Raw genomic sequence first — 14621 nt, 5'->3', positions numbered from 1 at the left:
TGTGTGTGTGTGCTCCGTGTGTGTGTGCTCCGTGTGTGTGTGTGTGTGTGCTCCGTGTGTGTGTGTGTGCTCCATGTCAGTGTGTGTGCTCCATGTCAGTAAGTGTGTGTGTGTGTGTGCTCCATGTCAGTAAGTGTGTGTGTGTGTGTGTGCTCCATGTCAGTAAGTGTGTGTGTGTGTGTGTGTGCTCCATGTCAGTGTGTGTGTGCTCCGTGTGCTCCATGTCAGTGTGTGTGTGTGCTCCGTGTGCTCCATGTCAGTGTGTGTGTGTGCTCCGTGTGCTCCATGTCAGTGTGTGTGTGTGCTCCGTGTGCTCCATGTCAGTGTGTGTGTGCTCCGTGTGTGTGTGTGTGCTCCATGTCAGTGTGTGTGTGTGTGTGTGTGTGTGTGCTCCGTGTGTGTGCTCCATGTCAGTGTGTGCTCCGTGTGTGTGTGTGTGTGCTCCATGTGTGTGTGTGTGCTCCATGTGTGTGTGTGTGCTCCATGTGTGTGTGTGTGCTCCATGTCTGTGTGTGTGCGCTCCATGTCTGTGTGTGTGCGCTCCATGTCAGTGTGTGTGTGCGCTCCATGTCAGTGTGTGTGTGCGCTCCATGTCAGTGTGTGTGTGTGTGTGTGCTCCATGTGTGTGTGTGTGTGTGTGTGCTCCATGTGTGTGTGTGTGCTCCATGTCAGTGTGTGTGTGTGTGTGCTCCATGTGTGTGTGTGTGCTCCATGTCAGTGTGTGTGTGTGCTCCATGTCTGTGTGTGTGTGTGTGTGTGTGTGCTCCATGTCAGTGTGTGTGTGCGCTCCATGTCAGTGTGTGTGTGTGCTCCGTGTGTGTGTGTGTGTGCTGTGTGTGTGTGTGCTCCATGTCAGTGTGTGTGTGCTCCATGTCACTGTGTGTGTGTGTGCTCCATGTCACTGTGTGTGTGTGTGCTCCATGTCACTGTGTGTGTGTGTGTGTGTGTGCGCTCCATGTCACTGTGTGTGTGTGTGTGTGTGCGCGCTCCATGTCAGTGTGTGTGTGTGTGCGCTCCATGTCAGTGTGTGTGTGTGTGCGCTCCATGTCAGTGTGTGTGTGTGTGTGCGCTCCATGTCAGTGTGTGTGTGTGCGCTCCATGTCAGTGTGTGTGTGTGTGTGTGTGTGTGCGCTCCATGTCAGTGTGTGTGTGTGTGCGCTCCATGTCAGTGTGTGTGTGCTCCATGTCAGTGTGTGTGCTCCATGTCAGTGTGTGTGTGTGTGTGCTCCATGTCACTGTGTGTGTGTGTGCTCCATGTCACTGTGTGTGTGTGTGTGTGTGTGCTCCATGTCACTGTGTGTGTGTGTGTGCTGTGTGTGTGTGTGTGTGCTCCATGTCAGTGTGTGTGTGTGTGTGTGTGCTCCATGTCAGTGTGTGTGTGTGTGTGTGCTCCATGTCAGTGTGTGTGTGCTCCATGTCAGTGTGTGTGTGCTCCATGTCAGTGTGTGTGTGCTCCATGTCAGTGTGTGTGTGCTCCATGTCAGTGTGTGTGTGCTCCATGTCAGTGTGTGTGTGCTCCATGTCAGTGTGTGCGTGTGTGTGCTCCTTGTCAGTGTGTGCGTGTGTGTGCTCCATGTCAGTGTGTGCGTGTGTGTGCTCCATGTCAGTGTGTGCGTGTGTGTGCTCCATGTCAGTGTGTGCGTGTGTGTGCTCCATGTCAGTGTGTGCGTGTGTGTGTGCTCCATGTCAGTGTGTGCGTGTGCTCCATGTCAGTGTGTGTGTGTGCTCCATGTCAGTGTGTGTGTGCTCCATGTCAGTGTGTGTGTGCTCCATGTCAGTGTGTGTGTGTGTGTGCTCCATGTCAGTAAGTGTGTGTGTGCTCCATGTCAGTAAGTGTGTGTGTGCTCCATGTCAGTAAGTGTGTGTGTGCTCCATGTCAGTAAGTGTGTGTGTGCTCCATGTCAGTAAGTGTGTGTGTGCTCCATGTCAGTAAGTGTGTGTGTGCTCCATGTCAGTAAGTGTGTGTGTGTGCTCCATGTCAGTAAACGTGTGTGTGCTCCATGTCAGTAAACGTGTGTGTGCTCCATGTCAGTAAACGTGTGTGTGCTCCATGTCAGTAAACGTGTGTGTGCTCATGTCAGTAAACGTGTGTGTGCTCCATGTCAGTAAACATGTGTGTGCGTGCTCCATGTCAGTAAACGTGTGTGTGTGTGTGTGTGTGTGCTCCATTTCAGTAAACGTGTGTGTGTGTGTGTGTGTGCTCCATTTCAGTAAACGTGTGTGTGTGTGTGTGCTCCATTTCAGTAAACGTGTGTGTGTGTGTGTGTGTGCTCCATTTCAGTAAACGTGTGTGTGTGTGCTCCACGTCAGTGTGTGTGTGTGTGTGTGTGTGTGTGTGTGTGTGTGTGTGTGTGTGTGTGTGTGCTCCATGTCTGTGTGTGTGTGTGCTCCATGTCTGTGTGTGTGTGTGCTCCATGTCTGTGTGTGTGTGTGCTCCATGTCAGTAAACGTGTGTGTGCTCATGTCAGTAAACGTGTGTGTGCGTGCTCCATTTCAGTAAACGTGTGTGTGTGCGTGCTCCATTTCAGTAAACGTGTGTGTGTGTGCTCCATTTCAGTAAACGTGTGTGTGTGTGCTCCATTTCAGTAAACGTGTGTGTGTGCTCCATTTCAGTAAACGTGTGTGTGCTCCATTTCAGTAAACGTGTGTGTGCTCCATTTCAGTAAACGTGTGTGTGTGCTCCACGTCAGTGTGTGTGTGTGCTCCGTGTGTGTGTGTGCTCCGTGTGTGTGTGTGTGTGTGTGTGTGTGTGTGTGTGTGTGTGTGTGTGTGTGTGCTCCATGTCTGTGTGTGTGTGTGCTCCATGTCTGTGTGTGTGTGTGCTCCATGTCAGTGTGTGTGTGTGTGCTCCATGTCAGTGTGTGTGTGTGTGCTCCATGTCAGTGTGTGTGTGTGTGCTCCATGTCAGTGTGTGTGTGTGCTCCATGTCAGTAAACGTGTGTGTGCTCATGTCAGTAAACGTGTGTGTGTGTGCGTGCTCCATGTCAGTAAACGTGTGTGTGTGTGTGTGCTCCATTTCAGTAAACGTGTGTGTGTGTGCTCCATGTCAGCGTGTGTGTGTGCTCCACGTCAGCGTGTGTGTGTGTGCTCCACGTCAGTGTGTGTGTGTGTGTGTGTGCTCCACGTCAGTGTGTGTGTGCTCCATGTCAGTGTGTGTGTGTGTGTGTGTGTGCTCCATGTCAGTGTGTGTGTGTGTGTGCTCCATGTCAGTGTGTGTGTGTGTGTGCTCCATGTCAGTGTGTGTGTGTGTGTGCTCCATGTCAGTGTGTGTGTGTGTGTGCTCCATGTCAGTGTGTGTGTGTGTGTGCTCCATGTCAGTGTGTGTGTGTGTGCTCCATGTCAGTGTGTGTGTGTGTGCTCCATGTCAGTGTGTGTGTGTGTGCTCCATGTCAGTGTGTGTGTGTGTGCTCCATGTCAGTGTGTGTGTGTGCTCCATGTCAGTGTGTGTGTGTGCTCCATGTCAGTAAACGTGTGTGTGTGTGTGTGCTCCATTTCAGTAAACGTGTGTGTGTGTGTGCTCCACGTCTGTGTGTGTGTGTGCTCCATGTCTGTGTGTGTGTGTGCTCCATGTCTGTGTGTGTGTGTGCTCCATGTCTGTGTGTGTGTGTGCTCCATGTCAGTAAACGTGTGTGTGCTCCATGTCAGTAAACGTGTGTGTGTGTGCTCCATTTCAGTAAACGTGTGTGTGTGTGCGCCACGTCAGTGTGTGTGTGTGCTCCGTGTGTGTGTGTGTGTGTGTGTGTGTGTGTGTGTGTGTGTGCTCCATGTCAGTAAACGTGTGTGTGCTCATGTCAGTAAACGTGTGTGTGTGTGTGTGTGTGTGCGTGCTCCATGTCAGTAAACGTGTGTGTGTGCGTGCTCCATGTCAGTAAACGTGTGTGTGTGTGTGTGTGCTCCATTTCAGTAAACGTGTGTGTGTGTGCTCCACGTCAGCGTGTGTGTGTGCTCCACGTCAGCGTGTGTGTGTGCTCCACGTCAGTGTGTGTGTGTGTGTGTGCGCCACGTCAGTGTGTGTGTGTGTGTGTGTGTGTGCTCCACGTCAGTGTGTGTGTGCTCCACGTCAGTGTGTGTGTGCTCCACGTCAGTGTGTGTGTGCTCCATGTCAGTGTGTGTGTGCTCCATGTCAGTGTGTGTGTGTGTGTGTGTGTGTGTGCTCCATGTCAGTGTGTGTGTGTGTGCTCCATGTCAGTGTGTGTGTGTGTGCTCCATGTCAGTGTGTGTGTGTGTGTGTGCTCCATGTCAGTGTGTGTGTGTGTGTGTGCTCCATGTCAGTGTGTGTGTGTGTGTGCTCCATGTCAGTGTGTGTGTGTGTGTGCTCCATGTCAGTGTGTGTGTGTGTGTGCTCCATGTCAGTGTGTGTGTGTGTGTGTGCTCCATGTCAGTGTGTGTGTGTGTGTGCTCCATGTCAGTGTGTGTGTGTGTGTGTGTGTGCTCCATGTCAGTGTGTGTGTGTGTGTGCTCCATGTCAGTGTGTGTGTGTGTGCTCCATGTCAGTGTGTGTGTGTGTGCTCCATGTCAGTGTGTGTGTGTGCTCCATGTCAGTGTGTGTGTGTGTGCTCCATGTCAGTGTGTGTGTGTGTGCTCCATGTCAGTGTGTGTGTGTGTGTGTGTGTGTGTGTGTGTGCTCCATGTCAGTAAGTGTGTGTGTGTGTGTGTGCTCCATGTCAGTAAACGTGTGTGTGTGTGTGTGTGTGTGTGTGTGTGTGTGTGTGTGTGTGTGTGTGTGTGCTCCATGTCAGTTGTGTAAAGAGGGACAGAAGAGGTTGTCTGGAGAGCTGGAAAGCATCGGAGACGACGACTACAACAACGCCAACGACACAGCCAACTTCTGCCCTGGCCTGCAGGTCTGTATTGTAACTCCCATGTCAGTCTTATACAGCTTCCATTATGTGTCAATAAGACCACTACAGAGATATGGAACTTGCCACTGTATCATTACCCCCACTAATTCTATAACTTCAGCCCTATTTTGTTAGTAGCTGGTTTTGTAATTATTTGGCTACTCTTTCTCGCCCTCTCTACATATCAATCTGACTCTCTCTATAGGGTGGGGACAGTGATGATGGTGAAGGTTTCAGTGGAGGTGCAGATGCCACCCAGCCTTCCGCAGACAGTAACCTCACCTCCTCACAAGACCATGACGACGTGTCCACCTATGGGGAGGACAACCTGGTGCCAGAACCACACCGGGTGGGAAGGGGAATGGTTATGGGGAGCCAGTGTTCAGCAAGTGTCATGCTCTGAAATTTGTGTAGAAATGAATAAAGACTAAATAATTGAATGGGTAAACACCAATGTTTTGGGACCCAGTGCCGCCTTCAGGGTATAAATGCTCTGAAATGGCAGCATCATGTTTGAAATGTTGTTAAAGCCCGGCTTTGCTTTTCATTTCAGGTGAACAAGATTGAGATAAACTACGCCAAAACAGCCAAGAAGATGGACATGAAGAGGCTCAAGAACACCATGTGGAATCTTCTGACTGACAGTCTGGAAAAAACAGCCAAGGTCAATTTTAAAGTGTTTTCATGCCTCTCTTTCCACTTCCGAGGTCTCATTGACAGGCTTCTATGGTTGGCTAATAAGTTGTTTTTTTTCCCCCTCCATGCCTCTTCCTTGCTGACCTGGGTAGAATATCAATAGGTTTTGCTCGTCTCCTCTGTCCTCTCCTCACCTGCTTTTGAAAAGGTCAAAGGTAGTCAGGGAGAGGAAACAAATGTGCTTGTATGAAGTCACTCTCCTGCTCCAATCACTCTTCATTGGGTAAATTGCATATACAGGGGTGGAATGCCAAAATAAATGTGTTCTGATAAAAACAAATGTGGCTAGATGTGAAAGACATTTTATAGATAAAAGGATAAGTAGCATATCGTTTTTAAATGTGTGCATGCTTTTCTCCTTTGAGAAAACGGCTGATTCAATGGGGGTTTGGCAGATTTTAAAACACTTCCATGCTAGAAGCTGAAAGGATACTCTTGTGCATCCTCTGCTGAACTAAATAATCAAGGAGGTGAGCACTCCTCTGTTCGCCTACTAACAATTTGACACTCCTTGGACCATGGAGTTTCCGGGTCATGGAGGAGTGGACAGACTTGCCCAATAGCTGACATGCATAAAGATGGCGACCCCCATGTACTTACTACAAATACCTAATTTGCAAAGTTCACTGTGTTATACAGTGCTCCCCATTTACTCTTGTTTTGTATCTGCATTAGTATAGTAAACGTGATCCCGATTCTAGAACCAAGACCATTTTAAAAAGCGAGAAAGTAGATTGTGCAGATTTATTGGCACATTGAAACATGTCGCGTGCCGTAGTTTAAAAACTGTGGGTATTGCTAAAGCAATAACTTCATCTGAATTCCTCCATCTTTATGCACATTTCGCCATTGAGAATCTTCCCTGGGTTCAAATACTATTCAAAAGCTTTCAAATATTTTGGCCGTTTGCTTAAGTCTGCCAGAAGTCCCAGGTCTGCACGGTTTGCACTTTGATTGGTTCCATTCCAACAGCCAAGCTTAATTTACCACAAATTAAATTTGAAATTATTTCAAATAGTATTTGAACCCAGGACTGCTTCCTTGTGGTTGACAGTGTTATGTTTTGTTCTCAGCAGGAGGTGGAGAATGCTGAGACTTTAGAGGTGTCTGGGGAGAAAGTCTTCAGTCAGACCACAAAGACCCTGCTTCAAAGGTACCAAGCCTTAGTATCACCACTGGGCCCATTCTTAAATGGCTATATAGTTTTCTCAGCTGCCATTTGAAGAGAATTGTAGTTGTTTTGCTTCTTCTTCTTCTTTTCATTAAACTAGTAGTGAGATAGACGTGTCATTTATTTAGACATTACTGCCAACTGAGGGACTTTGGATGGTGATGGTCCAAACATTCATTTGCTAAAAGGGATGTGGATGGGACATATGTGCTAATAAATAATGTAATAAAAGCCATGTCTTGTTCTCCCTCGCCTGTCACTTCAGCCTACCCCCCACCATGGCTCAGAACCTGTCTGTGCCCCTGGCGTTCGTCGTCCTGCTGCACTTGGCCAATGAGAAAGTGAGTAGCTACTTCTCTGACCTATTGCACCATGTCATTAGTAAAATAAGTTGGTTCTAGACATGGCTATTATGTTGTCATGTAGCATGTAGTGGTAGTACATATCTACATTATTAACTCAATACATTTAGAGCTTTTATCAATTGAGCGGGTGTGTGGAAGGGTTCACAAACCCTTTAATCTGCACAATTTATTTTGCCTGTGTTAAATATAAACTTGATATGAATCTTTCAGATAGTCGTCAGTATCAAGACTGTTTCCACTTGGTAGTTGAGTGTGAATGAAGAGTTAACCACGCCACTCAATTTTTTTTGTCATTCATTGTCTGTTTTCTTTAAAAAGAATTTGGAGCTCGTGAAGGTGGACGACATGTCAGATATCGTCATCAAGCAAGGTCAATGAAAAGGGCTAAACAATGGGACTTAAAACAGAGACTGGTTTCCTTTTTCTCCTCAATCTGCTTATTCTCACTTTTTCTATGTATGATGAATTCCCGGCCATTCGTGTCAAAGGCGCCATCACATTTAGGTGATATATGTTATTTCTAGGAAATGTATAGTAAGTGTCCCTTTTTAAAAATGACTCATCTGTTTATTACCTGAATAGTGTTTTAAACATATTTACCTGTACATTCAGTTGAACCTGTCCTTTTTTTGTTCTACATCTATTGTGTGTAAATAACAGTGGAGGCTGCTGAGGGGAGAGTGGCTCATAATGTCTGGAATGGTATCAAACACATGAAAACCATGTGTTTGATACCATTCCATTTCGGCCATTTATTATGAGTCGTCCTCCCCTCAGGAGCCTCCACTGGTAAATAATATAAATGCTTCGCTCCTGCCTTCCTCAGGACTGTGTAATGTGTACATACCAAAAATAAAAGTTTGTTTTTCTACATTACACAGGAATCGGGTACAAGGTAGCTATTTTTAGGTAATGGTTATTTATGCTTTACCTTGTTAAACATTCAACTGGCGTCATTGGATTGTAGTGTACTCCCTGCAGTCTGTCCCAAACTGCACTCCTTTTTACCAGAGCTCTAAGGGAATGGGTGCCATTTGGGACACAGACACAGGCTAAAAACCAGTTGGTCAGGGTTAACAGTGTGCGGGCTGGGTGATACTGCGTCAGCATGACTGGTAGAACAGGAGCTGCTGGGATGGGTGGAGTCACTCACTTATTGATCTGGTGGCTGTAGAGGGAGGTTTGCATGTTGATACAGCCTGACTTGTCTGACAATGTGTTGTATGTTGTTACACTGCCTCAATCTCTCACCCACCCCCTTCCCTATCTTGAATGACACACTACATTTGGAATGTAAAGCAGATCATTGTTTTCCATAGGTCCACTCCCACCATTAACACTGTATTACATATAATGTAGGCCTACTGAATGAGATTTTTGGCATCAAAAGCTTACAGCAAACTACCTACTAGCAACCACACAAGACTGTTGACCTAAAAGCATGTCTGAGACTGAACCTGCATCAGATATGTAGTATCTGTCAGCATGTGAGATCAATCCTTTTAGACAAGATCCATCTTTATCACTGGGACATTATTCTGTGTTCAAAACAACTAGGAAATTCCTGACTCAGGGCATTCATGACAACAGTGAACTCGGGGAAAACGAGTTCCGACTGGGAAAAGTAGTGGTCATCTAACTCGGAATTCCAAGTTGGAAAATGTAGGGCATCATTCTAGAGCTCCGACCTGAAGATCGCCGACGTCATGATTTGACCTAGTTTTTTTTTCCTGCGTTCCCAGTTGTTTTGAACGTACTGAAGTCGGAGATGTCCAAGTTCCCAGTCGTTATGAACGCGGCATCGGGCCAGACAGCAGATAGGGGGCTGACGTCAATCGACCTGCTGTAATTTATACAGTTCTTGCGCACAGAAGTTACAGGTAGAAATGAAACCGTTCCTTGCTGTAGCGCCCAGCACATACCAACGATGATCAAGAATCCTGATGTGAAAGTTTGTGGGCTAACAAGCACAACGACATTCTGAGTTGGGTCCATCTTACCTGCTGCAGGTGCACCAGAGAACGGCGTACTCTAACGCCCTCGTGAGGATGCAAAGTGGAAGCTGAAAGAAGAGGTGGGTCAAGTCGAAGGACCTCTTCACTTTAAGGAAGAAAAAAAGTTCATGAGCAACAGGAGGCAACGAAGGCTGTTCAGCAGGAACATCAAACTCGCATAATCCATGAAAAAAAATTATACAAATTGGATGCATCGGGATTAAAAAATAAACTCCGGTGACGATAAACGAAGACAAAATGGATAATAATTTGGTAGGTGCTGATCATGGAACGTTCGGTTCTATTCTGATGTGTTGTTGAACCAGTCTCATTCGAATCCACACATTAATAGCCTGGCTTTCTCAATTGAGAATAAATGTTAGAGGTTGATTGCGAGTCAACAGTGTGTAAAGTTGTGAAAATATTATGCTTTGCCTTCATTCATTGCGCACATTCTATCTGATCAAGAAGTCGCTGGCAGTATCGCTTTTGCGGAAGATTGCGTTTGAATTAATTCAATTGTAACGTTTGTGTATTTGACATGGCGCCTGTGCACCAATTGTTACTTTGGGTATTTGTTTTGATAATCACCACAAATTGTAGCCTATTCCATAAATACAACAACAACAATTCATGAAAGTATACCCCTGTTATAGCATATAAAGAGTCATTATGTAACACTTCAACGACTTTCGCTTGAATCGTCAGCTGTGTATGTTTTAAGGAAAATATAGGCGGATAGTCAAATATACCAAACTCAAATACTACACCTTACTTTTTATGGTCTCGATGGGAGAATACTTGGAGAAACCCGTATGAATTTAGTGTGGATTACTGTACTGTACTTTCCCCTCAGGAGTAGATGTCAAGTTTTGAATTGCCATTACAAGGGGGACTTCAGCTAAACTAACACAAACATACATTTGGCCTTTCTTGCCTGTAGCTGGATTGTTCGTTCCCTTCATCTCTGTTAACATGAAACAGTTATTACAGTAAATGGTTTATTTGTTTGGTAATTCATCAGCCTGTTGACTCATCATACTTTCCAAAATAAAAAACATATAAGCACAGGATGGAACCTAGGCTATTTTCTACTTCTGTGCTAGAGCTGAGTTTAGACCGTTCGTTCACAAGGAAGTGGGCAGGTTGGTAGGCCTAATATTGCTTGCCTGGTGTCAGTTGCCTGGGTTGTATGGTCTTGGAGGGTAGATTGTAGACAGACCACTTGACAGGCTCTTCAGCATTAGTTTCTCCCAAATCTATTAGCTAGACACAGTCCAGCGTGTACCCAAGAGTTTGGTTCTGGGTTGAGGTTCAGAGATTACTTAAACATAAATGTCTGATCCATGAGTCAGTCCACAATATCCATGAGACGCACTTTAGAACCAAATAAAAATAAAGACCTGATACATTGTCATTTGCACATTGTAGCTGACCAAAATGTGAGGGAAATGACTTGGTATTTACATGTACATTTTAGAGCACAGTGGAACACAAATCAAGTGCTTAACCCCTGTTCAACATGTTATGGCATGCCAAGGAGTTGGCATATCACAAACAGACTGGCACTTATTTACTGACCTAAGATCCATAATTCATCTAAATGATTTCCTCATTTATGTCAGCAAAGTGGTTATCTGTTTGATGTATCTCTGTCAAGAAGGAAAGACTACAGCCGTCATGCCGAGGTAATGCTGTGTGTTGTGAGTTTGGATCTCTAACCAGTTGAAGGACTTTCAAAGCTTCAAAAAGGCTTGCTTCTCAAGTATTTGAATATGATACTGTGTAATACTGTATGTAGCCTACTAATCTCTCGAACATCAGTGAACTTCCTTTGTCAGTATGTAATGTTTCTCTCTTGGTGGGACTTGTCATTTGATAGCAGTCGGCCATTCAGTGGGCCTCATACAGGCAAAGCCCTGTGCCAGGAGAAAGCAGGTTGTGAAGGAACGAGGGAGGAGACTGAGAACAGAGGGGTGGGGGGAGCCAGGTTGTGACGCAGCAAATCTTACCGTTTCCTGGAGACGCCTGTGTTTTTTGAGCCAGTGAGCCTGCTCGTGGGGTTTGGGAGAAACAAAAATTGCAACATGCACACTCACTCCTTTCTCTTTGTCTCACATACAAAGCCTAACACGTCAGCAACGTCTAATCAAGTCTTTTGCACTTTTAAGTGTAGTGAAGTTCGTCAGCAAGCTAACTGGCTCTGGATGTGAAAAATAGCATTTCCTGGCTTACAGGGACCTTCAGACATGTACTGTCAATTAAATGTGCCTGTTTAAAAAAAAAATATATATATATATATATTCCTGACATGGATCTTCATTGGCTCTTGTGTGCATCTGTTATTTTTGTGCAGGTCTTGCATGATCATTCAAAGGCAGCTATGACATAAGATATGGACATTCTTCTGACTAGACCGTAAAAGGTTATTTGAGAAGTGATACAGGTGTAAAACTTCCCCACAGGGTTCTCTTCTTACTACTGTTAATGGATTGTTGATAAAGCTTTGTAGGAATAATCTACACCATAACCCCAGTCAGCCCATTAGCAGCATTTGAGTACTTGAGTCCTTTACCATTGGCTTGATGGTTTATATTTCACACAGATATTCTCAGTTTATGAAAATACGTGCTGGATGGCTCTCGCCTCTGTCTGTCTCTGTCTGTCTTCAGGAGCAGGGAGAGGTGGTGGAGCAAGACAAGGTGAAGACCCTGCAGTCTCAGGTGGAGGGAGTGAAGGACATCATGACCCAGAACGTGGACCGGATCCTTGCCCGGGGAGAGAGGCTGGACGACTTGATGGGCAAGTCAGAGGACCTGCAGGCTGGGGTCAGTCAGTCCTGCAACACTGCTCCACATCTCTGTTCTACATTGTCTCTCTCCTCATCATGTGCTCCTCACTGCATTCATTTGTCCTCACTTAACATCTACTATAACTTCATAGTACATCCAATTATTGATAGCTAAAGTATTCAATGGACCTAAAGAGTGAACCATGGTGTGGGTTTGTTCAAGGTGTGCATTTAAAAAAAAATCTAATTGCAGGCCACAAACCTTCTGAAATGTGTAGACAACATATCTGCAGTTTACAAAGCATTGATTACTGCAAATGGTAGAACTTCTGTGAGCGTGTTCCTAGCAGCATCCCATCTCTCCCTCAGGCTGAGGACTTCAAGCACACGTCCCAGAAGGTGGCTCGCTCCTACTGGTGGAAGAACATGAAGCTGTGGGTGGTGATCGTGGTCATTGTCCTCATCATAATCCTCATCATCATACTGCTCAGCACTGGCGTCATCCCAACCAGCTCCCCTGTTCCCAAACCTACTACAAAACCAAACTAGTCATGTTTTTTCCCACTGTGTTTCAATGTGTTTTAGCTGAGCTGGTTACTAGAGAGAATGTCAGTGGGTTTTTTTGTTTTGAAAGATGGGGAAAATTTCGCTCCAATGGTATAGTGGAAGAGAGGGGGAATTGAAAGAGGGAATGGAGAGAGAGTCTGAAGAAGCATGAGAGCCTTTTGACCTCTATCCATGACCTGATACTCCATCATACACAAACTGCGGGAACTCATGTCATGACCTAATGAGGGTTCTCATGGTCCCTGTACTCAGGCCTTGGAAACTCTGGCTAACTCCAGTCAACCTGTTGTGAGAGAGGTGGAATTGAACAGCTAACAACTCCCCTTGCTGGTCCAAACAAGTGTCTCAAGCTCCTAGGACTACTGTCAGCCATCTCATAGCTTTGTTAATGTCTTCCTCTCATATAATAGGCCAATGGCTTTCAGATCAATTGTAATTCAGCAATTGCTCAACTATTTTTTTTTTCCCACTTAAGGCTTCATTCATCAAAAATGTATTCATCCAGATAATGTAATCTTGACTAAATTGAAACGGTTAATTGCATAGTACCTTTTGGTAGGCCTACCTGTTTTCTTTAACTACTTGTGGGTTTTAATTCATCTCCCTGCACACTCCAATGTTACAATACCAGCCAAGCTTTGGGGAGGTCAAGGAGTTAACTCCCATGCTTGTATATAGTTATCTTATCTGTATATACATTTGTAAAGCACCCACATGGGGACCTAAACCATCCCAGTAGTGTAACAATGAGGTTAATTTGAGGCTATTTATTAATGTTGTTTTTAATCAACAAAACCAATGAAAGAGAATTATATGGACCCCCCCCCCCCAAGAGTCCTATTAGTAGATATGTGGTTTAGAGATATAATTGTATTTTAGACAAGTAGGATGTATTGGGAATTTGGGCCAGTTTCAATTGCTATAGAATTCTATTATTTTGTTTTTCATTTATTGATGGAGTTCAATCATGTTATATCTGATTAATTCTAGAATAAATAGCATTTACTTCCTCAGTGATTATGTTAATTATTCTGTTATCCTCTTACCTGACCAGCCAAGAGGAAGACAGTACACTAACACAAAGAGGTTGGTAGAGTTGTTGAATGCACCATGAGAAATTCCTTAATTGTTTTTACTGTGTTCTTACTACTAGAATCACTCGATAAGCTAAGCGGAAACAAGGACGTCTCAAAGAAGTGCTTTCTTTGTGATTTGACAGAACAGAATAGTTGAGCCATTACCGCAACAGTCAGTGTTACAAGAGTTTTAAACTAATATTTAATATCTTTGGTGGAATCATTAACAGTATTTTCTTGGACTATATCTTTGATTTTCCAGTGGGTGCTTACTTTTTTGGATTTTTACTCACCATGCATAGACCTCTCCAAATCTCCATCAATGTGTGATATCTCAGAGCACAGATCTCAGACGGGATGAGGTTGCTTGGATGTGATCTACAATGTCTCAAGTGTTGTACTGTATGATGGATCACAGCAGTTGGAAATCTGATGACACGTTATATTTCACAATAGCACTGACTCAAATTTGACATCCTTTCTACTCTTGTTTATCTCCAACAATGAATTTGAGGGTTTTTAACAAAGCACAGATATGTTCCGGGTAGCCTCTAAGAATAACATTGACGGATACGGTGACTGAGTTTTTCAGGAAGTGTATAGGATATGTTGTACCCACTGTGACCATTAAAACCTACCCTAACCAGAAACTATGAATAGATGGCAGCATTTGCACAAAACTGAAAGCGTGTACCAATGCATTTACCATGGCAAGGTGACTGGGAATATAGCAGAACACAAACAGTGTAGTTATTCCCTACGTAAGGCAATTAAACAGGCACGTCAGTATAGAGATAAAGTAGAGTCGCAATTCAACGGCTCAGACATGAGACGTATGTGGCAGAGTCTACAGACAATTACGGACTACAAAGTGAAAACCAGCCATATCGCAGACACAGAAGTCTTGCTTCCGGACAAGCTAAATACCTTCGCCCGCTTTGAGGATAACACCGTGCCACCGATGCGGCCCACTACCAAGGACTGTGGGCTCTCCTCTGTGGCCGACGTAAGACATTTAAGCGTGTTAACCCTCGCAGGCTGCCGGCCCAGGCGGCATCCCTAGCCACGTCAGATCGTGCGCAGACCAGCTGGCTGGAGTGTTTATGGACATATTCAATCT

General features: G+C 45.1%; 2 protein-coding genes across 2 annotated transcripts in view; both read left to right on the top strand.

Annotated features, from left to right (window-relative positions):
- LOC106580510 (condensin complex subunit 2) overlaps positions 1-7933 on the top strand; it is a 34248-nt gene extending 26315 nt beyond the window's left edge. The window contains exons 13-18 of the mRNA XM_014161663.3: positions 4740-4844; positions 5047-5190; positions 5395-5505; positions 6614-6690; positions 6974-7049; positions 7392-7933. Coding sequence (XP_014017138.3) covers positions 4740-4844; positions 5047-5190; positions 5395-5505; positions 6614-6690; positions 6974-7049; positions 7392-7451 — 573 coding nt within the window. The 3' untranslated portion in view covers positions 7452-7933. The remainder of the gene's footprint in view (positions 1-4739; positions 4845-5046; positions 5191-5394; positions 5506-6613; positions 6691-6973; positions 7050-7391) is intronic.
- A 1183-nt stretch (positions 7934-9116) lies between these two features.
- Positions 9117-13434, top strand: LOC106580511 (vesicle-associated membrane protein 8). The gene is made up of 3 exons (XM_014161668.3): positions 9117-9340; positions 11740-11895; positions 12228-13434. Exons 1-3 carry the CDS (start codon positions 9326-9328, stop codon positions 12405-12407), a joined length of 351 nt encoding a protein of 116 aa, XP_014017143.1. The 5' UTR covers positions 9117-9325; the 3' UTR covers positions 12408-13434.
- The last annotated feature ends 1187 nt before the right edge of the window (positions 13435-14621 follow it).

This window comes from Salmo salar, chromosome 20 (assembly GCF_965601325.2).
Source record: "Salmo salar chromosome 20, fSalSal1, whole genome shotgun sequence".
Lineage (NCBI taxonomy): Eukaryota > Metazoa > Chordata > Actinopteri > Salmoniformes > Salmonidae > Salmo > Salmo salar.
Note: the sequence above shows the minus strand (reverse complement) of the source record. Positions and strands in the feature narration are given on the sequence as shown.